Source organism: Heptranchias perlo, unplaced genomic scaffold (genome assembly GCF_035084215.1).
Source record: "Heptranchias perlo isolate sHepPer1 unplaced genomic scaffold, sHepPer1.hap1 HAP1_SCAFFOLD_44, whole genome shotgun sequence".
In the NCBI taxonomy this organism is placed as follows: Eukaryota; Metazoa; Chordata; class Chondrichthyes; order Hexanchiformes; family Hexanchidae; genus Heptranchias; species Heptranchias perlo.
This window is the reverse complement of record NW_027139453.1, coordinates 9,135,729-9,160,791: the sequence shown is the minus strand read 5'-3', so window position 1 is coordinate 9,160,791 and position 25,063 is coordinate 9,135,729. Positions and strand designations below refer to the sequence as shown.

General features: G+C 50.2%; 1 protein-coding gene across 1 annotated transcript in view; it reads left to right on the top strand.

The window, feature by feature from the left end:
* The window catches only part of LOC137312849 (alpha-2-macroglobulin-like), a 168,991-nt gene that overhangs the window by 17,822 nt on the left and 126,106 nt on the right, over positions 1–25,063 (top strand). Inside the window, exons 3-14 of the mRNA XM_067979245.1 lie at positions 313–481; positions 2,107–2,159; positions 7,202–7,222; positions 8,505–8,670; positions 9,615–9,699; positions 10,978–11,083; positions 12,186–12,300; positions 15,438–15,547; positions 15,621–15,782; positions 18,240–18,446; positions 20,195–20,249; positions 21,159–21,304. Of these exons, the coding sequence (XP_067835346.1) occupies positions 313–481; positions 2,107–2,159; positions 7,202–7,222; positions 8,505–8,670; positions 9,615–9,699; positions 10,978–11,083; positions 12,186–12,300; positions 15,438–15,547; positions 15,621–15,782; positions 18,240–18,446; positions 20,195–20,249; positions 21,159–21,304 (1,395 nt within the window). The remainder of the gene's footprint in view (positions 1–312; positions 482–2,106; positions 2,160–7,201; positions 7,223–8,504; positions 8,671–9,614; positions 9,700–10,977; positions 11,084–12,185; positions 12,301–15,437; positions 15,548–15,620; positions 15,783–18,239; positions 18,447–20,194; positions 20,250–21,158; positions 21,305–25,063) is intronic.

The following is a 25,063-nucleotide window of genomic DNA, read 5'->3' as shown; positions in this document are numbered from 1 at the left end:
AATCTTTGATTCCAATTTACCCGGGCCAGATCTGTTCTCATCCCATTGAAAATGGCCCTCCTCCAATTGAGCATTTTTACTTTAGAGTGTTCCGTGTCCTTTTCCATAGCTAATCCAAACCTTATGATAATATGACCGCTGCTCCCTAAGTGCTCCCTCATTGACTCTTACTACACTTGGCCACCTCACTCCCTAGAAGCAAGTCCAGCTCTGATCGAATTGAATGGTGGAACAGGATCGAGGGGCTGAATGGCCTCCTTCTGTACCTATGCTGCTTACATTGAGATGATGTGCTGTGTGTTTTCTGTGCAGGTGAAGGACGAAGATGTAAAATTCCAGTACAGCGCCTTGTTAAAAGTCACCGTGACTTGTCCGGGAGAAAATGTTTTTGTCAACAAAACCAAGAAGGTTATTTTGAAGAGATATAACTCGCTGACCTTTGTACAGACGGACAAACCCATCTACAAACCAGGACAGACAGGTGTGCTGGGGTCCTGTGGATGGGGAGAGGGTTGGGAATACCCCTTTCTTCAAGGAGGGAGCTTTCACTGAACAGGGCAAGATTGCTTGTTAACAGTGGTCCTTCAACAGCCCTTCTCACCCAGCAAGAGAAAGTTTAACCATCACCATCCTTTTACACCACCACCACCGAATCCTCCTACCGTCAACCTCCTGGGGGTCGCCATTGACTGCAATCTCAACTGGACCAGACACATAAACACTGCGACTATTAGAGCAGGTGCGAGGCTGGGTATACTGCGGCGAGGAATTCACCTCCTGACTACCCAAGGCCTCTCCACCAACTACAAGATAGGGCGCAGAGGAGATTTACCAGAATGGTGCCAGGGATGAAGGGTTCCGTTATGTGGAGAGACTGGAGAAGCTGGGGTTAATCTCCTTAGAACAGAGAAGGTTAAGGGGAGTTTTGTTAGAGGTGTTCAAAATCATGAGGGGTTTTGAGAGAGTAAATAAGGAGAAACTGCTTCCAGTGGCTGAAGGATCGGTAACCAGAGGACACAGGTTTAAGATAATTGGCAAAAGAACCAGAGGAGGAGATGAGGAGAATTCTTTACACATCGAGTTGTTACGATCCGGAATGCGTTGCCTGAAAGGGCTGTGGAAGCAGATTCATTTATAATTTTCAAAAGGGAATTGGATAAATACCTGAAGGGAAAAAATGCAGGGCCATAGGAAAAGAGCAGGGGAATGGGACTAATTGGATAGCTCATTCAAAGAGCCAGCACAGGTACGATGGGCCAAATGGCCTCCTCCTGTGCGGTATGATTCTCTGATTCTATATATCGGGAGTGTGTTGGAATACTCTCCACTTGCCTGGATGAGTGCAGCTCCAACAACACTCAAGAAGCTCGACACCATACAAGATAAAGCAGCCCGCTTGATTGGCACCCCATCCACCACCTTAAACATTCACTCCCTTCACCACCGGCGCACTGTGGCTGCAGTGTGCACCATCCACAGGATGCACTGCAGCAACTCGCCAAGGATTCTTCGACAGCACCTCCCAAACCCGCGAACTCTACCGCCTAGAAGGACTGCATTGGCTCAAAAAGGCGGCTCACCACCACCTTAGGGATGGTGAGCCGCCTTTTTGAGCCAATGCAGTCTTGTCAGCGATGCCCATATCCTGACAATGAATGGAGAAACACCTCTTCCTGAACCCCAATTCTACCATCTCCCCAATCCCCAGAGGGACCACCTTAAAATTAGAGCTCGGCCGTTCAGGGGTGATGTCAGGAAGCACTTCTTCACACAAAGGGGAGTGGATATCTGGGACCTTTCTCCCCCAAAAAGCTATGGATGCTGGGGACCAATTACTGTTCGTGTGTAACCTTTTATCCCCTCTGTTTGTGGGGGGATTCAACCCAGTGGGTGAGAGGACAGTGTATGACCCACTGACCCACCCAGTCTCCATCAGATAGACGATCCCTTCATCCCCTCTGCCTGGGCGGGGGGAGGGTTTAACCCCAGATTCCAAAGGGTGAGAGGTCATTTTCTGATTCGTTGCTCTGTGCTGCGTGAATGTGATCTCCTGTATTCTGGGGGCTCGAATCTCTGGAACTTACTTTGTCTTTCTCTATCTTTCAGTGAAATTCAGGATTGTTACATTGAATGAAAATTTCATCCCCATTCAGGAAAAGGTAAGATCTCTCTCTCTCTCTCGAGCTCTATCTCTATCTCGCTCAAACTCTCCCCAACTCTCACTCGAACTCTTTCTCTCGCTCTATCTCGATCTCTCTGTCTCCCTCTCTCTCTATCTCCCTCTTTCTGTCTCCCACTCTCTGTCTCTCTCTCTCTCTAACTCTCATTCTCTCTCTCTATCTCGCTCTCCATCTCGCTCTCTCTCGCTCGACCTCGCTCTCTCTCTATGCCCCCTCTCTCTATCGCCCTCTCTCTATATCTCCCATTCTCTCTCTCACTCTCTCTCTCCAAATCTCTCTCTAATTGTCGCTCTCTATCTCGCTCTTTCTCGATCTCGCTCTCTCTCTATCTTTCTCTCTCTATCTTTCTCTCTCTCTCTATCTCCCTCTCTCTCTCGGTCACTCTGTCTGTCTCTCTATCTCTCTTTCTAGCTCTATCTTTCTCTCTAGCTCTGTCTCATTCTCTCTCTCCCTCTCTCTCTATCTCTATCTCCATCTCTCTATCTCTGTCTGTCTGTCCGTCTGTATCATAGCCGGTGCAGCACAGAAAGAGGCCATTCTGCCCATCGTGCCTGTGCTGGCTCTTTGAAAGAGCTATCCGGTTAGTCCGACATCCCTGCTCTTTCCCCGTATCCCTGTATATTTTTTTCCTTTCCGTATTTATCCAATTCCCTTTTGAAAGTTATTATTGAATCTGCTTCCACCGTCCTATCAGGCAGCGCATTCCAGATCGTAACAAGTCGCTGAGTAAAAATATATTTCCTCATGTCGCCTCCCGTTCTTTTGCCGATCACCTTAAATCTTTGTCCGATCGTTCCCGACCCTTCTGCCACTGGAAACAGTTTCTCCTTATTTAGTCTATCAAAACCCTGCATGGTTTTGAACACCTCTATTAAATCTTCCCTTAACCTTCTCTGCTTTCATGAGAACAACCCCAGCTTCTGCAGTCTCTCTACATAACTGAAGTCCCTCATCTCTGGTCGCATTCTAGTAAATCTCCTCTTCACCCTCTCCAAGGCCTTCACGTCCTTCCTATGGTGTGGTGCCCAGAATTGAATACAATACTCCAGCTGGGGCCTAACCAGTGTTTTATAAAAGTTTAGCATAACTCCCTTGATTTTGTACTCTGTGCCTCTATTAATAAGGCCCAGGATCCACGTGTGCTTTTTTAACAGCCTTCTCAACCTGTCCTGCCTCTTTTAAACCTAAAAAGATTTGTGTACATGCACCTCCCGGTCTCAATGTCCTTGCACAAACCTTTAAAATTGTACCATTTATATTGCCTCTACTCATTCTCTTGACCAATAATTATCATTTTACGATTCTCTGTGTTAAATTTCACCTGCCTTGTGTCTGCTCATTTCACCAGTCTGTCTCTGTCCTCCTGAAGTCTGTTAAAATCCTCCACATTGTTTACTACATTTCTGAGTTGTAGTGCTGAAGCCTTATTCTCCAGAACTAGCCGCGCCTCTAGCCGAACTGTTCCAGTACAGCTACAACACTGGCATCTACCCGACAATGTGCAAAATTGCCCAGGTATGCTCTGTCCACAAAAAGCAGGTCAAATCCAATCCGGACAATTACCGCCTCATCAGTCTGTTCTCAATCATCAGCAAAGTGATGGAAGGTGTCGTCGACAGTGCTATCAAGCAACACTTACTCACCAATGACCTGCTCACCGATGCTCAGTTTGGGATCCGCCAGGACCATTCGGCTCCAGACCTCATTACAGCCTTGGTCCAAACATGGACAAAAAAGCTGAATTCCAGAGGTGAGGTGAGAATGACTGCCCTTGACATCAAGGCAGCATTTGACCTAGTGTGGCACCAAGGAGCCCAAGTAAAATTGAAGCAAATGGGAATCAGGGGGAAAACTCTCCATTGGCTGGAGTTATACCTAGCACAAAGAAGATGGTAGTGGTTGTTGGAGGCCAATCATCTCATCCCCAGGTGTTCCTCAGGGCAGTGTCCGAGGCCCAACCGTCTTCAGCTGTTTCATCGATGACCTTCCCTCCATCATAAGGTCAGAAATGGGGATGTTCGCTGATGATTGCACAGTGTTCAGTTCCATTCGCAACCCCTCAGATAATGAAGCAGTCCGAGCCCGCATGCAGCAAGATCTGGACAACATCCAGCCTTAAGCTCATAAGTGGCAAGTAACATTCGCGCCAGATAAGTGCCAGGCAATGACCATCTCCAACAAGAGAGAGTCCAACCACCTCCCCTTGACATTCAACGGCATTACCATCGCCGAATCCCCCAACATCAACATCCTTGGAGTCACCGTTGACCAGAAACTTAACTGGACCAACCATATAAATATTGTGGCTACAAGAGGAGGTCAGAGGCTGGGTATTCTGCGGAGAGTGACTCACCTCCTGACTCCCAAAGCCTTTCCACCATCTACAAGGCACAAGTCAGGAGTGTGATGGAATACTCTCCACTTGCCTGGCTGAGTGTAGCTCCAACAACACTCAAGAAGCTCGACACCATCCAGGACAAAGCAGCCCGCTTGATTGGCACCCCATCCACCACCCTAAACATTCAATCCCGTCACCACCGGCGCACTGTGGCTCCAGTGTGCACCATCCACAAGATGCACTGCAGAAACTCGCCAAGGCTTCTTCGACAGCACCTCCCAAACCAGCGACCTCTACCACCTGGAAGGACAAGGGCAGCAGGCACATGGGAACAACACCACCTGCACGTTCCCCTCCAAGTCACACACCATCCCGAATTGGAAATATATCGCCGTTCCTTCATCGTCGGTTGGTCAAATTCCTGGAACTCCCTTCCTAACAGCACTGTGGGAGAACCTTCACCACACGGACTGCAGCGGTTCAAGAAGACAGCTCAACACCAACTTCTCAAGGGCAACTGGGGATGGGCAATAAATGCCGGCCTCGCCAGCGACGCCCAAATCCCATGATCGAATAAAAAAAACACCGATGTTAGTCTGACTCGTCTGCAATTGCCGGGTTTATCTCTCTCCCCTTTTTTGAATACGGGTGTTATATTTCCAATCTTCCAGTCCTACGACACTATCCCCATATCTGAAGAGGATTGGAAGATTGTGGCCAGACCCTCCGCAATTTCCACCCTTACTTCCCTCAGTAACCTCGCATCCATCCCATCTGGACCAGGTGACTTTTCCACTTTGAGTACTGCCAATCTTTTAATACCTCCTCTTTATCTATTTTTACCCTATCCAATATCGCTACTAACTCCTCCTTTACCGTTACATTGGCAGCATCGTCCTCTCTCGTGAAGGCCGATGTGAAGTGTTCATTTAGTACCTCAGCCATGATCTCTGTCTCCATAAGAAGATCTCATTTTTGGTCCCTAATCAGTCCTACCTTTCGTTTGACTACTCTTTTAATATTTATATGCCTATTGACGACTTTTGGGTTCCCTTTTATGTTAGCCACTAATCTGTTCTCATACTCTCTTCGCCCCTCTTATTTCCTTTTTAGATCTCCTCTGTACATTGTATTCAGTCTGGGTCTCCAGTGTATTATGAACCTTACATTTTTTATAAGCCTCCATTTTCTGTTTCATTTTAATCTCTATATATTTAGTCATTCAGGCATCTCTAGCTTTTGATGCCCTTCCGTTCCCTCTGTCTGGCTCTTTCTCTTTCTCTCTCTCTCTATCTCTCTCTCTGCCTCTATTTGTTTCTCTGTTTCTCTCTCTGGCTCTCCCTCTCTCTCTCTCTCGGTCTGTCTATCTCCCTCTTTCTCCCTCTCTGTCTCTTTTTCTGTTTATCTGTCTATCTCTGTCTCTTTCTCTGTCTGTCTCTTTCTTTCCCTCTCTCTGCCTGTCTGTCTGTCTGTCTGTCTGTCTCTCTGTTTCTCTTTCTGTTTATCTGTCTATCTCTGTCTCTATCTATCTATCTCTGTCTCTGTCTATCTCTCTCTCTGTCTGTCTGTCTCTCCATCTCTCTCTCTGCCTCTCTATCTATTTCTCTGTTTCTTTCTCTGGCTATCCCTCTCTCTCTCTCTCACGGTCTCTCCTCTCTCTTTCTCTCTTTCTGTCTGTCTGTCTTGTCTCTCTCTCTCTCCCTCTCTGTCTCTCTTTCTGTTTATCTTCTATCTCTGTCTCTCTGTCTCTCTCTCGCTCTCTCTCTCTCTGTCTCTCGTTCTGTGTATCTGTCTATCTCTGTCTCTCTCTCTCTCTCTCTCTCTCTCTGTCTTTGTCTCTATCTCTCTCTGTCTGTCTCTGTATCTCCCTCTCTGTCGATCTGTTTATTTCTGTCTCTCTCTCTCTCTATCTCTCGATCCATCTATCCCTCCATCTTCCCTCACCCTCTTCCCCCTCAGTCCCGTTTCCCACTCACATCCTCACCCCCGTACTCTTCTCCTCTCCCCCTTCAGCCGCATCCCCCTCTCAACTCCTCCCCATGTGCCCGTCTCCTTCTCTCCCTCATCCTCTCCCCCTCAATCCCCCCTCCCTCTCACCTTCTCCCCCCTCTGTACCCTTCTCCCTCTCCCTCCTCACCCTCTATCTCCTCAGCCCCCCTGCCTCTCACCTTGTCCCCCTATACCCCACTCGTTCTCCCCCTAACCCTCTCCCCCCTCAGCTCCCTCTCCCTTCCACCTACTCCCCCCGTGCCCCTTTCCTATGCCCTCACCCTCTCGCCCCTCAGTCCCCTCTGCCTCTCAGCTTCTCCCCCTTACCCCTCTCCTTCTCCCTCTCACCCTCTCCCCCCTCAGCCCCCTCTGCCTCTCACCTCCTCCTCCTCCAGTACCCCTCACCCTCACCCTCAATCCCCTCTCCCTCTCACATCCGCCCTCCCCCTCACCCTCACCCTCCCTCCTCGGCTTCACTTTCTGGAAATGTCTCCTCAATCCGCTCACTCTTGCCCTCCCTCCTTTTGAAGCCACTCCAAACCTCCACTCTTTCATTTTGCCTGACCCACTCCATCCCTTCATACGCCAGTGCCTACTCCTCCTCTCTTCAAGGCCGTTTGAAACTGTTGCTTGATCCTCTGACTAATGTTGACGCCTGTGAGTAAATGAACCTCTTTCTCCTTTTCTCTTCCAGTATCCCTTGGTCGTCATGTGGGTGAGTCTAATTTGCCAACTGAAGGTCTCAACTTAACTCTTCCCAAATGGTAAAGTCAAGTCTGACTCTATTCAAAAACCCTTTCATTCAGTGTAGGACTGAGCCCTGAACACACAACAGGAAATACCCAGGCCCCATCCCCGGCCTACACTGAGGCGAATCAGCCGCGAGATCCCTGGTACTGATCACCGTCCAGTTACCCCAGGTTTAGGGAGGGGGGTGAATCAGCCCCTGGGTTCCAGCTCCTGATCCCCGTCCAGTGACCCCTGGGTTAGGGAGGGGATGAATCAGCCCCGGGGTTCCTGCTCCTGATCCCTGTCCAGTGACACCTGGGTTAGAGAGGGGGTGAATCAACCCCGGGGTTCCTGCTGCTGATCCCTGTCCAGTGACACCTGGGTTAGGGAGGGAGTGAATCAGCCCCGTGGTTCCTGCTCCTGATCCCTGTCCAGTGACCCCTGGGTTAGGGAGGAGGTGAATCAGCCTCGGGATTCCTGCTCCTGATCACTGTCCAGTGACCCCTGGGTTAGGGAGGGGGTGAATCAGCCCCTGGGTTCCTGCTCCTGATCCCTGTCCAGTGACCCCTCGGTTAGAGATGGGTTGAATCAGCCCCGGGGTTCCTGCTTCTGATCCGCGTCCAGTTACCCCAGGGTTTGGGAGGGGGGTTAATCAGCCCCGTGGTTCCTGCTCCTGATCCCTGTCCAGTGACCCCTGGGTTAGGGAGGGGGGTGAATCAGCCCTTGGGTTCCTGCTCCTGATCGCTGTCCAGTGACCCCTGGGTTAGGCAGGGGTGTGAATCAGCCCCGGGGTTCCTTCTCCTGATCGCTGTTCAGTGACCCCTGGGTTAGGGAGAGGGTGAATCATCCCCGGGGTTCCTGCTCCTTACCCCTGTCCAGTGACCCCTGGGTTAAGGAGGGGGTGAGTCAGCCCCGGGGCCCCTGCTCCTGATCCCTGTCCAGTGACCCCTGGGTTAGGGAGGGGGTGATTCAATCCCGGGGTTCCTGCTCCTGATCCCTGTCCAGTGACCCCTGCGTTAGGGAGGGGTGAGTCAGCTCGGGGTTCCTGCTCCTGGTCCCTGTCCAGTGACCCCTGGGTTAGGGAGGGGGTGAATCAACTCGGGGTTCCTGCTCCTGATCCCTGCCCTGTGACCCCTGGATGAGGAATGTGGCTGCATGAAGGGCTCCTCTCTCTGATGGGATAGTCAGAAAAGGAGGCAGTGAAACACAAGATCGATGGACAGCAAGGGAAGGTGGGAATGAAACGCTTTGGATATTGAATCCCCCAGGACCCTCGGAGGAACCGAATTGGGCAGTGGAAGAACGTGGAAGCGAGGCAAGGGATCGCGTCGCTGACCTTTGACATTGTGGCAGAACCGTTAATGGGATCGTACAGAATCCAGGTGGAAAAGGCACACGGCAACGTGGAACACTCATTCCAAGTGGAGGAATATGGTAATCTCCCTCCCACTCTTGTCCTGCGAGTCCCCACTCTCCCCAACAAAAGCCCCCAATTTTATAGCCCCCTCTAACGTAATGAAACGTCCCAAAGCCGTTCACAGAACGGCAAATCAGGCAAAAATTCGACAGCAGAGGTATTAGGACAGGTGAACAAAAGCTTGATTAAAGGGATGGCTTTTAATGAGCTTCCTAAACGTGGAGAGGGAGAGACACGGTAAGGTTTCGCGAGGGAATTCCAGAGCTTAGGGCCTAGGCAGCTGAAGGCACGGCCGCCAATGATGGAGCGATTAAAATCGGGGATGCTCAAGAGGCCAGAATCGGAGAAGCGCAGAGAGCTTGGAGGGCTGTAGGAGCTGGAGGAGGTTACAGAGATTCCGAGGGGGCGAGGGCCATGCAGAGATCTCGGAGGTTTGTAGGGCCGGAGGAGGTTTCAAAGATATGGAGGGGGCGAGGGCCATGAAGAGATCTCGGAAGTTTGTAGGGCTGGAGGAGGTTACAGAGATATGGAGGGGGATAGGGCTATGCAGAGATCTCGGAGGTTTGTAGGGCTGGAGGAGGTTACAGAGATATGGAGGGGGCGAGTGCCATGCAGAGATCTCAGAGGTTTGTAGGGCTGGAGGAGGTTACAGCGATAGTGAGGGGGAGAGGGCCATGCAGAGATCTCGGAGGTCTGTTAGGGCTGGAGGAGGTTACAGAGATAGGGATGGAGAGAGGGCCATGCAGAGATTTTGGAGGTTTGTACGGCTGGAGGAGGTTACAGAGATAGGGAGGTGGGGGGCGAGGGCCATTGAGGTGATTTGAACACGAGGATGAGAATTTTAAAATCGAGGTGTTCCCGGACCGGTAGCCAATGGGATGATGTGAGAACAGGACTTGGTGCGAGTTAGGATACGGGAAGATGAGTTCCTCTGAACTTATCATCTCCCTTTTTCTTCCAGTTTTACCCAAGTTTCAACTCCAGCTGCAGTTTCCAAAATCGATCACAATTCTCGACCCGACGATTCACTTCAAAGTGTGTGGCAGGTAAAAGATAAGCCTTTATGTAACGCTGTATGTAACCGAGTCTGTACCTGCCCTGGGAGTGTTTGTTGGGACAATGTAGAGGGAGTTTTACTTTTTATCTCAACCGTGCTGTAACTCCTCTGGGAGTGTTTGATTGGACAGTGTAGAGGGACTTTACTCTGTACCTAACCCGTACTGTCACTGCCCTGGGCATGTGTGATGCGACATTGTAGAGGGAGCTTTACTCTGTATCTAACCCTTGCTGTACCTGCCCTGGGAGTGTTTGATCGGACATTGTCGAGTGAGCTTTACTCTGTATCTAACCCTGTACCTGCCGTGGCAGTGTTTGAAGGGACAGTGTAGAGGGAGCATTACTCTGTATTTTACCCTGTACCTGCCCTGGGAGTGTTTGATGGGACAGTGTACAGTGAGTTTTACACTGTATCTAACCCTGTACCTGCCCTGGGAGTGTTTGATGGGATAGTGTAGAGGGAGCATTACTCTGTATTTTACCCTGTACCTGCCCTGGGAGTGTTTGATGGGACAGTGTAGAGTGAGCTTTACTCTGGACATAACCCGGTCTGTACCTGCCCTGGGTGTGTTTGATGCGACAGTGTGGAAGGGGCTTTACTCTGTATCTAACCCGTGCTGTACCTGCCCTGGGAGTGTTTCATGGGACAGTGTAGAGGGAGCTTTACTCTGTATCTAACCCTGTACCTGCCCTCGGAGTGTTTGATGGGACAGTGTAGAGGGAGCTTTACTCTGTATCTAACTCTGTACCTGTCCTGGGAGTGATTGATGGGACAGTGTAGACGGAGCTTTACTCTGTATCTAACCCTGTACCTGCCCTGTGAGTGTTTGATGGGACAGTGTAGAGGGAGCTTTACTCTATGTCTGACCCTGTACCTGCCCTGTGAGTGTTTGATTGGACAGTGTAGAGTGAGCTTTACTCTGTATCTAACCCTGTACCTGCCCTGGGAGTGTTTGATGGGACAGTGTAGAGGGAGCTTTACTCTGTATCTAACTCTGTACCTGCCCTGGGAGTGATTGATGGGACAGTGTAGACGGAGCTTTACTCTGTATCTAACCCTGTACCTGCCCTGTGAGTGTTTGATGGGACAGTGTAGAGGGAGCTTTATTCTGTATCTAACCCTGTACCTGCCCTGGGAGTGTTTGATGGGACAGTGTAGCGGGAGCTTTACTCTGTATCTAACCCTGTACCTGCCCTGGGAGTGTTTGATGGGACAGTGTAGAAGGAGCTTTACTCTTTATCTAACCCGTGTGGTGACTCTTTTTCAGATACACGTACGGGAAGCCAACAATAGGACAGATTAAGGGGACAGTTTGTTTGATCTACAGCTATTACCCTGAGCAGTCTAACAATTGCCAAAAGGTGTTTGGTGAGGTCAGTTGCAGCAGAGCAAGATCCCACACAAGTCACTCCGAAGACGAGTGGCTCGCGGGTGTTGTGTTTCCTGGGGTGGGGGAGGGGCGGTAGCAGGCTTCACGGGTTGTGGCGGAAGCGGGCATCACAATCGAGGGAGAATGGGGGGAGGGGAAGAGGGAAGGGAATCGCAAGGTTTCCTTGTAGGGGCTCAGATGTCAGCCGTGGCACAGAGGGAACATCTCTCGCAACTGAGATGGAAGCTGATGGGTTCGAGCCATGCTCCAGAGACTGGAGCACGTGATCCAGGCCTGCCTTCCCGGTGTCAGTCGTGAGGGAGCGCTGCACTGTCAGAGGGTCAGTCCTGAGGGAGCGCTGCACTGTCGGAGGGTCAGGACTGAGGGAACGCTGCACTGTCAGAGGGTCAGTACTGAGGGAGCGCTGCACTGTCAGAGAGTCAGTAGTGACGGAGTGCTGCACTATCAGAGGGTCAGTACTGACGGACCGCTGCACTGTCAGAGGGTCAGCAGTGAGGGAGCGCTGCACTGTCGGAGGGTCAGTACTGATGGAGCGCTGCACTGTCGGAGGGTCAGTAACGAGGGAGTGCTGCACTGTCGGTGGGTCAGTACTGAGGGAGCGCTGCACTGTCGGAGGGTCAGTACTGATGGAGCGCTGCACTGTCGGAGGGTCAGTAACGAGGGAGTGCTGCACTGTCGGTGGGTCAGTACTGAGGGAGTGCTGCACTGTCGGTGGGTCAGTACTGAGGGAGCGCTCCACTGTTGTTGGGTCAGTATTGAGGGAGCACTGCACTGTCGGAGGGTCGGTACTGTGGGAATGCTGCACTGTCGGAGGGTCAGTACTGAGGGAGCGCTGCACTGTCGGTGGGTCAGTACTGAGGCAGCGCTGCACTGTTGGAGGGGCAGCACTGAGGGATCGCTACATTGTTAGAGCGTCGGTAATGAGGCAATGCTGCACTGTCGGGGGGTCAGTGCTGAGGGAGCGCTGCACTGTCGGAGGGTCAGTACTGAGGGAGAAATGCACTGTCGAAAAGTCGGTACTGAGGGAACGCTGCACTGTCGGAATACAACTGTTCCAAATAACAATTTCCCTCTGTTTCTCTCAGACTGACTCCGATAGTTGCCTTTCCGGAGATCTCTCCACCGCGATATTCCATCTCAAGAGGCGACGATATAATCGAGACATTCTTGCCCGGTTTGTACTGAAGGAGGATGGAACAGGTTGGTGGGGGATTGACTGACTTGTCCTCTCTCTCTTTTACTATCTCACTCTCCGTCTCACTCTCTGCCTCACTCCCCACCTCTTTCTCTATTTTCCCCTCTCTCTCTATCTCTCTCTGTCTCTGTTTCTCTCTGTCTCGCTCACTCTCACGATCTTACTCTCTGTCTCGGTCACTATCTCTCTCTCTCCAGTTATCTTACTCTCTGTCTCTCTCTGTATCTCACCCTCTGTCTCTCTCACAATCTCAATCTCTCTCTCTGTATCTCACTCTTTCTGTCTCTCTCGCTATCTCGCTCTCTGTCACTCTGTCTCTCTCACTGTCTCACACTCTGCCTCTTTCCGTCTCCCTCCCGATCTCACTCTCTGTCTCTCTCTCTCTGTCTTTCACTATCGCACTCTCTGTTTCTCTTTCTCCCTGTCTCTGTCTCTCACTATCTCTCTCTTTGTTTCCATGTCACCCTCTCCCCACTATATCTCTGCCTCACTCTTTGTCTCCCTCTGCCTCTCTCTGTCTCTTTCCCTCGCTACCACACTCTCACTATCTCACTCTCTGTCTCTTGATCTCTTTTTCTTTCTCTTTTTCTCACTCTCTGTCAGTCTTTCTGCTTCTCTCTCTCTGCCTCATTTTATGTCTCTCACTGTTTCTCCCTCTCTGTCTCTCCCACTATCTCACTCTCTGTCTCTCTCTCTGTCTCGCTCACTATCTCTCTCTCTCTCTCTCTCTAATTATCTCACTCTCCGTCTCTCTCTGTATCTCACTATCTGTCTCTCTCACTATCTCAATCTCTGTCTCTCTGTCTCTCTCTGCCTATCTCACTCTCTGTCTCTCTCTGTCTCTCTCACTATCCCACTCTCTGTGTCGCTTTCTCTCTGTCTCCGTCTCTCTCACTATCTCTCTCTTTGTTTTCCCGTCACTCTCTCCCCCCCCCCACTCTCTCTCTGCCTCAATCTTTGTTACTCTCTGTCTCGACCTGGATCTATCTCTCTCTCAGTACCTTACTCTCACTATCTCACTCTCTGTTTCTTGATCTCTGTTTCTTTCTCTGTTTCTCACTTTCTGCCAGTCTCTCTGCCTTTCTCTGCGTCACTCTCTGTCTCTCACTATTTACCCCTCAACCCTAAAGCTAACCCTAACCCTAACGCCAGAGTGCGGGATGAGAGGGGACCTTATAGAAGGGTATAAGAGGGGATTGAGAGGGGTACTTATAGAGGGGAATAAGGGCGTGATTGCGATTGAAAGAGGTCCATATAGAGGGGTATAAAGCTTGAGTGGGGAATAGGAGAGGTCCCTATAGAGGGGTATAAGGTTTGAGTGGGGAATGGGAGGGATCCTCATAGAGGGGGTTAAGGGAATGAGAGGGGTCCCGTCTCATTCCCTTATCCCCCTCTATGAGGACCCCTCTCATTCCCCATTCAGTCCCTTATACCCCTCTATAAGGACCCCTCTCATTCCCCACTCAGTCCCTTATAACCCTCTATAAGGACCCCTCTCATTTCACACTCAGTCTCTTATACCCTTCTATAAGGTCCCCTCTCATTTCCCATTCAGTCCCTTATATCCCTCTTTCAGGACCCCACTCATTTCCCACTCTGTTCCTTATCCCCCCTCTAAAGGACCCATCTCATTTCCCACTCAACCCTAACCCTAACCCTTCCCTAATGTCTCTCTCACTATCTCCCTCTTTGTCTCTCTCACAATCTCATCCCCCCACTTATATCACTCTACAAACGCCCCTCTCACTCCCCACTCAATCCCTTATGCCACACTTAAAGGACCATTCTTAATCCGCACTCATCCCTTATAGCCTCTAAACCGACCCCTCTCATTCCCGACTCACTTATACCCCTCTACAAGGACTCCTCTCATTCCCTTATCCCCCTCGATGAGGACCCCTCTCATTCCTCACTAAAAACTTATACCCCTCTATAGGGACCTCTCCTATTCCCCACTCAAGCTTTATACCCCTCTATAGGGATCCCTCTCATTCCCAATCAGGCCCTTATTCCCCTCTATAAGAACCACGCTCAATCCCCTCTTATACCCTTCTATAAGGACCCCTCTCATCCCGCACTAAGTCCCTTATCCTCCTGTAAAAGGACCCTCCTCATTCCACACTCAGTCCCTTATAACCCTCTGTAGGTACTCCTCATTCCCTACTCAGTCCCTTATACCCCTCTAGAAGGACGCCTATCATTTCCCATTCAGTCCCTTATACCCCTCTATAAGGACCCCTTTCATTCCCCACTCAGTCCCTTATAACCCTCGATAAGATCCCCTCTCCTTTTCCACTCAGTTCCTTATATCCCTCTATAAGGACCCCTCTCATTTTCCACTCAGTCCCTTATCCCCCTCTATAAGGATCCATCTCATTCCCCACTCAGTCCCTTATACCCCTCTATAGGGACCTCTCCTATTCCCCACTCAAGCTTTATACCCCTCTAAAGGGACACCTCTCATTCCCAATCAGGCCCTTATTCCCCTCTATAAGAACCACGCTCAATCCCCTCTTATACCCTTCTGTAAGGACCCCTCTCATCCCGCACTCAGTCCCTTATCCTCCTCTATAAGGATCCATCTCATTCCCCACTCAGTCCCTTATACCCCTCTATAAGGACCCCTCTCATTTCCCACTCACTCTCTTATACCCCTCTATAAGGACCCATCTCATTTCCCACTTTGTCCCTTATACCCCTCTATAAGGACCGATCTCATTCCCCACTCAGTCCCTTATACTACTCTATAAGGACCCCTCTCATTTCCCACTCACTCCCTTAACCCCTCTATAAGGACCCCTCTCATTCCCCACTCACTCCTTTTTACCCCTCTACAAGGACTCCTTTCAGTCTCCAATCAGTCCCTTATGCACCTCTATAAGATTTAGCGTTCCCCGGAATCTCCACCTTGAACAAATTCAGCTTTACTTTCTGACGGGATTTCCATTTGTCTCCTTGAACTTGTTACTTGCTTAAAAACTTTTTTAACATCTTCCAATTTTGGAAGGAATGTTCATCGACCTGAAACGTTAAATCTCTTAATTTCTCCGCCGCTGCTGCCTGACTCGCTGAGCCTCAGCAGCATTTACTGTTTTTATTCCAGTTATGTTAATAGCCTCTTCGTGCCCTCCCTGCCTCCCAGGTATTGAGATGGAGCAATCGGCTACTTGTACAGTCACCGCGGAAGTCGTTCAGATCAATTTCAAGGAAGCAGAGACTTATTTCAAAAAAGGACTTCCCCACACTGGGCAGGTACGATTAAGTTCGAAAGTAGCTAACTCTCCTCGGACAACATTTGAACAATCCGCTGTTTATCTATCAACAGCTGAGGATTCAATACTCGACAGGGCAAGCAGTCCCAAATGCAACGCTCTACATCTTCAGTTCACTGAGTCCGGGGGCTCAGAAAGTGATCACAGATCAGAACGGCATCTGGAATTTCTCGCTCGATACCTCCTCCTGGAGCTTAGAGCGCGTCTCCATCACGGTGAGTGAGAGTCTGCGGGCAGACTACAGAGAGAAGAGGGTACAAGGGACTGAGTGGGGAATGAGAGAGGCCCTTACAGAGGGGTATAAGGGACTGAGTGGGGAATGAGAGGGGTCCTTAAAGAGGGTACAAGTGGCTGAGTTGGGAATGAGAGGAGTCCTTACATAGGGGTACAAGGAACGACGCGGGGAATAAGAGGAGTCCTTAAAGAGGGTACAAGTGACTTAGTGGGGAATGAGAGGGGGCCTTATAGAGGGGTCTAAGATACTAAGTGGGGCAATGAGAGGGGTCCTTATGGAGGGCATAAGAGACTGAGAGGGGGAATGAGAGAGATCCTTGTAGATGAGTATAAGGCACTGAGTGGGGGAATGAGTGGGTTCATGACAGAGCGTTACAAGGAACTATGTGGGGAATGAGAGGTTTCCTTAAAGAGTGTACTAGTGACTGAGTGGGGAATGAGAGGGGGGCCTTATAGAGGGATATAAAGGATTGAGTGGGGAATAAGAGGGGTCCTTATAGAGGGGTCTAAGGCACTAAGTGGGGTAATGAGAGGGGTCCTTATGGAGGGTATAAGTAACTGAGTGGCGAATGAGGGGGGTCCTTATAGAGGGGTATAAGGGAATAAGTGCAGAATGAGAGGGGACCTTATAGTGGGGTATAAGGGACTGAGTGTGGAATGGCAGAGGTCCTTATAGAGGGGTATAAGGAACTGCGTGGGGAATGAAAGGGGTCCTTATAAAGGGGGAAAAGGGACTGAGTGAGGAATGAGAGGCCCACATAGAGGGGTATAAGGGACCTGGTGGGGAATGTGAGGGGTCCTTATAGAGGGGTATACAGGACTGATTGGGGAATCAGAGCGGTCGTTATAGAGGGGTATACAGGACTGATTGGGGAATGAGAGGGGTCCTGATAGAGGCGTATAAGGGACTGAGTGGGGAATGAGAGGGGTCCATATACAGTGTTGTTATGGAATGAGTGTGGAATCGAGGGGTCCTTACCGAGGGGTACACAGGATTGATTGGGGAATGAGAGTTAGCCTTATAGAGGGGTATACAGGACTGATTGGGGAATGAGAGCTGTCGTTATGGAGGGATATAGAGGACTGATTGGGGAATGAGAGGGGTCCTGATAGAGGCGTATAAGGGACTCAGTGGGGAATGAGAGGGGTCCATATAGAGTGTTGTAAGGGAATGAGTGTGGAATCGAGGGGTCCTTACCGAGGGATACACAGGATTGATTGGGGAATGAGAGTGGGCCTTATAAAGGGGTATACAGGACTCATTAGGGAATGGGAGGGGTCCTTATAGATGGTTATCCAGGACTCATTGGGGAACGAGAGTGGTCCTGATAGACGGGTATAAGGGACTGAGTGGGGAATGGGAAGGGTCCTTATAGAGGGGTACAAGGTACAGGGAATGAGCGGTGTCCAAACAGAGGTGTATAAGGGACTGAGTGGGAAATTAGAGGGGTCATTGCTAACGGGTATAGGGGACTGAGTCGGGAATGAGAGGGGCCCTTATAGAGCGGAACAAGGGACTGACCCGGGATTGAAAGGGGTCCTTATAGAAGGGTACAAGTGACTGAGCGGGAAAGGAAAGGAGTCGACATAGAAGTGTCCAAGCGGCAGATTCCCCACTCAGTCCCTTATACCCCTCTATAAGGGGTCATGACAGAGCGGTATAAGGGACTGAGTGCGGAATGAGAGGGGTCCTCATACAAGGGTACAAGGGACAGGATGGGGAATGAGATTGGTCCTTATAGAGGGGTATAAGGGACTGAGAGGGGAATGGGAGGGGACCTAATAGAGGGGTATAAGTGACTGAGTGGGGAATGAGAGGGGTCCTTATGGAGGGTGATAAGGGACTGAGTGGGGAATGGGAGAGGTCCTTATCGAGGGGTATAAGAGACTGAGTGGGGAATGAGAGGGGTCCTTAGAGAGGGGTATCAGGGACTGAGTGGGGAATGAGAGAGGTCTTCATTGAGGGGTATCAGGGACTGAGTGGGGAATGAGAGGGGTCCTTATAGAGGGTTATCTGGGACTGAGTGGGGAATGAGAGAGGTCTTCATTGAGGGGTATCAGGGACTGAGTGGGGAATGAGAGGGGTCCTTATAGAGGGGTATCAGGGACTGAGTGGGGAATGAGAGGGGTCCTTATGGAGTGGTATCAGGGACTGAGTGGGGAATGAGAGGGGTCCTTATCGAGAGGTATAAGGGACTGAGTGGGGAATGGGAGGGCTCCTTATCGAGGGGTATAAGGGACTGAGTGGGGAATGAGAGGGGTCCTTATAGAGGGTTATAAGGGACTGAGTGAAGAATGGGAGAAGTCCTTATCGAGGGGTATAAGGGACTAAGTGGAGAATGAGGGAGGATGTGGTTGTGGGTGATTTTGGGGACGACCTCTCTCTGGATGGATGGTGGCTCTTGTTGACTTGTTGTTTCCCCTCCCACTCTCTCAAGGCCATTTATCGGATCAGCCAGACTGACCACTACCTTGTCTCGGCCTGGCAACGGATCAAGCCATTCTACTCTCGGTCCAACAGCTACTTTCAGATCCGGAGGCATCAACAACAACTCTACTGTGATACCGAGCTGCAGGTGACGGTCGACTACACCGTCAACAGGCCCCCTGTACTGGAGGAGCACGGCATAGTTGTGTCCTATCTGGTGAGAAGGTGCCCCTCGTCTTCGAGCTAAACTCTCAACCAATGTGGGACTGGGCCCCACCGCTTCAACCACCACCCCGCACCCCCCCGCCCTCACTGACCCGCCGACACACACAGAGCAGGCAAGCCCCAGGCTCCATCTCCGGCCTGTTCAATGTCCCTCCCCCTTCCCCTGGCACTGTGACCCTCTCCCCTCCTCCCGGCACTGTGAACCTCTCCTCTCCCCCCGTCACTGTGCCCCGCTCCCCTCCCCTGGAACTGTGACCCTCTCCCCTCCTCCCGGCACTGTGACCCTCTCCCCTCCCCCTGGCACTGTGACCCGCTCCCCTCCCCTGGAACTGTGACCCTCTCCCCTCCCCCTGGCATTTTTACCCTCTCCCCTTCTCCTTACCCTGTGTCAATCTCCAATCCCCTTGACCCTGTTACCCTCTGCGCTTTCCGTGACACATTCACACTCTCCCCTCCCCTGACCCTGTGACACTCACCCCTCCCCCTGACCCTATGACCCTTTCCCCTCCCTCTGACCCTGTGATCTTCTCCCCGTTCCCTGCCCCTATTACGCTCTCCTCTAATCCTGACCCTATGACCCTCAGCCCTACCACTGACCCTGTGAGCCTCTACCCTCTCACTGACCGTGTGACCGTCTACCCTTTCCCTGAGCCTATTACGCTCTCCCGTGGCCCTAATCCTGTTACCCTCTCCCCCTGACCCCATGAAACTTTCACTGACACTGTGACCTTCTCCCCGATCTCTGACCAAATAACTCTCTTAGATCCCTTTATCCTTTGACCCTCTCCCATGACACCTGAACCTGTGACAGTCTCCCCTTTCCCATGACCCTGTGACCCTCTTCCCTACCCCTGACCCTGTGCCTTGTCCCCTACACCTGATCCTTTGACCCTGTCACGTTTCCCTGACCGTGTGATGCTGTCCCCTAGCCCTGATCCTGTGACCCTCTCTAATTGCCCTGACCCTGTGACTCTCACCCCTAGCCGTGACCCTGTGAGCCTCTACCCTACTTCTGACCCTGTGACCCTCTACACTACCTCAGACCCTGTGACAATCTCCACACCCCTGATCCTGTGACCTTCGCCACTGTCCCGTGACCCTATGATCCTCTGCACTCCCCCTGACACCATGTCCCTATCCCCTCCCCTGGCCCTGTAACCCTCTCCCCTCTCTGAACCTGTGACCCTCTACCCTTTCCCTGAAACTTTGATCCTCTCCCCTAGCCCTGACCCTGTGACCATCTCCCCTGACCACTGACCCAATGATCCTCTCACCTGTCCTGACATATTGAACCTCTCCCCTGACCCCTGACCCTATGACCCTGACCCTGTAACTCTCTCCTCCCCCTGACCCTGTGACACTCCTTCCCCTTCCCCTGACCCTCTGACCCACTCCTCTCCCCTGACCCTGTGATCCTCTCCGGTCCCCTGACCCTGTGACCCTCTCCCTTCGCCCTGACCCTCTGGCCTTGTCCCCTGAGCCCTGACCCTGTGACCCTGACCCTGTTACTCTCTACCTTCCCCCTGACCACGTGACCCTTTCTCCCCGTCCACTGACCCTGTGACACTTTTCTCTCCCACTGACCCTGTGACCCTTCTCCCCCTTCCCTGGCCCTGTTTCCCTCTCCTCTCCCCTGACCCTGTGACCCTCTTCCCTGACTCCTGACCCTGAAATCCTCTCCCCTGACCTTTGACCCTTTCTCCCTTCGTGTTCATGATCCCCTTCTCTTTCTATGTACAGGTGATGGCGAGAGGACTCATCGTGAGTTTCGAGCAGAAAACGATCTCTGTCGAAGGTACCGAGAGTTTAAACTTGACGGCACTTGAGTGTGTGCAAGTTTCGCCTGCCCTTTAAAGACGCTCCTCGCCACCACCACCCCCCCCCCCCCCCCGACCCCCACAAACATTTACTCCCCGAGGTATCTTCCTTCCGCTGGGGTCCGGGTCCTCCATTCTCCACCTGTGGGTCCCAGACAGGGGTATTCGACTGTGGGAGGAGGCATTACTGCCGAAAGCCACCGCCTCCGCATCCCCAGATCAGGGCTGGTTCAACCCCTCCATCCCTAACCCAGGGGGCACTGAGGTCCAACAGTAAACCCTAACCTTCGCACACTGGGGGTGATCAGCTCTCTCAGCACAGCCCGGGCACAGAGCCTGGGATATCCCTGCCCTCTCTCTCTCTTTCTGTGGGTGGGATCAGCACTTTCAGCACAGCCCGGGCACAGAGCCTCGGATATCCATGCTCTCTCTCTCTTGGTGTGATTAGCTCTCACAGCACAGCCCGGGCACAGAGCATAGGATATCACTGTTCTCTCTCTCTCTCTCTCTGTGGATGCGATCAGCTCTCTTCGCACAGCCCGGGCACAGAGTCTGAGATATCCTTGCTCCCTCTCTCTCTGTGCGTGCGATCAGCTCTCTTCGCACAGCCCGGGCACAGAGTCGGAGATATCCCTGCTCTCTCTCTCTCTGTGCGTGCGATCAGCTCTCTCCGCACAGCCCGGGCACAGAGTCTGAGATATCCTTGCTCCCTCTCTCTCTGTGCGTGCGATCAGCTCTCTTCGCACAGCCCGGGCACAGAGTCGGAGATATTCCTGATCTCTCTCTCTCTGTGTGCGATCAGCTCTCTCCGCACAGCCCGGGCACAGAGCCTGGGATATCCCTGCTTTCTCTCTCTCTTGACTTCACTGCACTCTCTCGCACACCAGGTTCACAGGGAGAGTTCCATCTCACGCTCCAGGTCAATGCTGATATCGCTCCCATCGCCCGCCTTCTGGTTCTCACGGTCCTGTCTGACGGAGAAATTATTGCCGACAGCATGAGGTACGGAATCCCGGAATGTTTCCGGAACAAGGTGAGAACTCCCGACCTCCGATTCTCTCTCTCTCTGATTCTAATCTATCCGACTCTCTCTCCGATTCGAGTCTATCTCTCTCTCTTGGATTCTAGTCTCTCTCTCTCTCTCGGATTCTAGTCTATCTCTCTCTCTGATTCTAGTCTATCTCTCTCTCTGATTCTAGTCTATCTCTCTTTCTCTCTCTGATTCTAGTCTATCTCTCTCTTTGATTCTCGTCTATCTCTCTTTCTCTCTCTGATTCTAGTCTATCTCTCTTTTTGATTCTAGTCGATCTCTCTTTCTGATTCTAGTATATCTCTCTCTCTCTCTCTCTCTGGTCCTAGTCTATATGTCGCTCTCTGATTCTAGTCTATTTATCTCTCGGATTCTAGTCTATCTCTCTCTCTGATTCTAGTCTATATCTCTCTCTGGTTCTAGTCTATCTCTCTCTCTCTCTGATTCAAGTCTATCTCCCTCTCTCTCTGATTCTATTCTATCTTTCTCTCTCTCTGATTCCAGTCTATCTGTCTCTCTCGGATTCTATTCTATCTCTCTCTCTGATTCTAGTCTATCTCTTTCTTTCTGATTCTAGTCTACCTCTCTCTCTGATTCTAGTCTATCTCTCTCTCTCTGATGCTAGACCATCTCTCTCTCTGATTCTAGTGGATCTCTCTCTCTCTCGTATTCTAGTCGATCTCTCTCTCTCTGATTCTAGTCTATCTCTCTCTCTCTGATTCTAGTCTACCTCTCTCTCCGATTCTAGTCTATCCCTCTCTCTCTGATTTCAGTCATTCTCAAGCTCTTTCTCCGATTCTAGTCTATCCCACTCTCTCTCTCTCCGATTCATCTCTCTCTCTCTCTCTCTCTCTGACTGTAGTCTTTTTTTTTCTCTCTCTCTCCGATTCTAGACAATTCACTCTCTAATTCCAGTCTCTCTCACTTTCTCTTTCTGATTCCAATTTATCTGTCTCTCTCTCTCTCTGATTCTAGTCTATCTCTCTCTCTCTGATTCTAGTCTATCTCTCTTTCTCTCTCTGATTCTAGTCTATCTCTCTCTTTGATTCTAGTCTATCTCTCTTTCTCTCTCTGATTCTAGTCTATCTCTCTCTTTGATTCTAGTCGATCTCTCTTTCTGATTCTAGTCTATCTCTCTCTCTCTCTCTCTGGTCCTAGTCGAAATGTCGCTCTCTAATTCTAGTCTATTTCTCTCTCTTATTCTAGTCTATATCACTCTCTCTGATTCTAGTCTATCTCTCTCTCTCTGATTCTAGTCTATCTCTCTGATTCTAGTATATCTCTCTCTCTCTGATTCTAGTCAATCTCTCTCTCTCTGATTCTAGTCTATCTCTCTCTCTGGTTCTAGTCTATCTCTCTCACTCTCTCTCTGATTCTAGTGTATCTCTCTCTCTCTCTGATTCAAGTCTATCTCCCTCTCTCTCTGATTCTATTCTATCTTTCTCTCTCTCTGATTCCAGTCTATCTCTCTCTCTCGGATTCTATTCTATCTCTCTCTCTGATTCTATCTATCTCTTTCTTTCTGATTCTAGTCTACCTCTCTCTCTGATTCTGGTCTATCTTTCTCTCTCCCTGATTCTAGTCTATCTCTCTATCTGTCTGATTCTAGTCTATCTCTCTCTCTCTGATTCTAGTCTATCTCTCTCTCTGATTCTAGTCTCTCTCTCTCTCTCTGATGCTAGACTATCTCTCTCGCTGATTCTCGTCTATCTCTCTCTCTCTGATTCTAATCTATCCCTCTCTCTCTGATTCTAGTCTATCTCTATCTCTCTGATTCTATTGGTCTCTCTCTCTCTCGTATTATAGCCGATCTCTCTCTCTCCCTCGGATTGTCGTCTATCTCTCTCTCTCTGATTCTAGTCTACCTCTCTCTCTCCGATTCTAGTCTCTGCCTCTCTCTCTGATTGCAGTCATTCTCACGCTCTTTCTCCGATTCTAGTCTATCCCACTCTCTCTCTCTCCGATTCTTCTCTCTCTCTCTCTCTCTCTCTGACTGTAGTCTTTTTTTCTCTCTCTCTCCGATTCTAGTCAATTCACTCTCTGATTCCAGTCTCTCTCACTTTCTCTTTCTGATTCCAATTTATCTGTCACTCTCTCTCTCTGATTCCAGTCCATCTCACTCTCTCTCTCTGATCCTAGTCTAACTATATATCGCTCTCCGATTCTAGTCCATCTCGCTCTCTCTCCGATTGTTGTCGATCTCTGTCTCTGTCTCTGTCTCTCTCTCTCTCTCCAATTCCAGTCCAGCTCACTCACTCTCTCTCTCTGATTCTAGTCTCTCTCTCTCTCTCCCTCTATCTCTGATTTTAGTCTATCTCATTCTCTCTCTCTGACTCTATTCGATCCCACTTTGTCTCTCTCTGATACTAGTCAATCTCACTCGCTCCGATTCCAGTCTATCTCTCTCTCTCTATCTATCTATCTCCCCAATTCCAGTCCAGCCCCCTCTCTCTCTCTCTCTCTCTCTCTGATTCTAGTCTATTTCACTCTCTCACTCTCTCTCTGATTCTAGTCTATCCCACCCTCTCTCTCTCTCTCTTAGTCAAGTCAATCTGTCTCTCTCTCTCTGATTGTAGTCTATCACACTCTCTCTCTGATTCTAGTCTCTCTCTCGCTCTCTCTCTCTCTTTGTTTCGAGTCCATCTCCCTCTATCTCCTTCTGCGATTCTAGTCTATCTCACTCTCTCTATCACTAATTCTAATCTATCTCACCCTCTCTCTCATTCTCTCTCTGATTCTCGTCTATCTAACTCACTCTCTTTCGCTTTCCGATTCTAGTCTATCTCACTCTCTCCTCTCTCTGATTCTAGTCTATCTCTCTATCTCTCCGATTCTAATCTATCTCACTCTTTCTCTCCGGTTCTAGTCTATCTCTCGCTCTCTCCGATCCTGGTCTATCACACTCTCTTTCTCTGATTCTAGTCCATCTCATTCTCTCTACTATTCGAATGTAGCTCAACCTCTCTGATTCATGTCTATCTCACTCTCTGTCCCTCTTATTTTAGTCTATCTCTCTCTCCCTCTCTGGCTCTGATTCTAGTCAAACTGAATCTCTCACTAATTCTAGACTATCTCGCTTTCTCTCTTCGCATCTAGTCTACCTCACTCTCTCTCTCTCCGATTCTAGTTTATCTCAATCTCTCTCTCTCTCCCCGGTTCTAGTCTATCTCACTCTCTATCTCTCCGATTCTAGTTTATCTCACTCTCTCTCTCCGATTCTAATTTATCTCAATCTCTCTCTCTCTCCGATTCTAGTTTATCTCAATCTATCTGTCTGTCTCTCTCTCTCTCTCTCTCCGATTCTATTCCATCCCACTCTCCCTCCGATTCTAATCTATCTTACACTCTATCTGATTGATGTATATCTCTGATTCTAGTATCTCTCTCTCGCTCTGATTTTAGTCTATCACATTCTCTTTCAGATTCTAATCTATCTCACCGTCTTTATCTCTCCGATTCCAGTCCAGCTCACTCTCTGTCTATCTCTGATTCGAGTCTATCTCACTCTCTCTCTCTATCTCCGATTCTAGTCTATCTCACTCTCTCTCTGTCTCTGATTCTATTCTATCTCACTCTCTCTCTATCTCTGATTCTAGTCTATCTCACTCTCTCTCTGATTTTAGTCTATCTCATTCGCTTTCAGATTCCAATCCAGCTCACTCTCTCTCTCCGATCCTAGTCTATCTCTCTCTCCCTCTCTCTCTCTCTCTCTCCAATTTCAGTCTATCTCTCTCTCCGATTCTAGTCTCAATCGATCTCTCC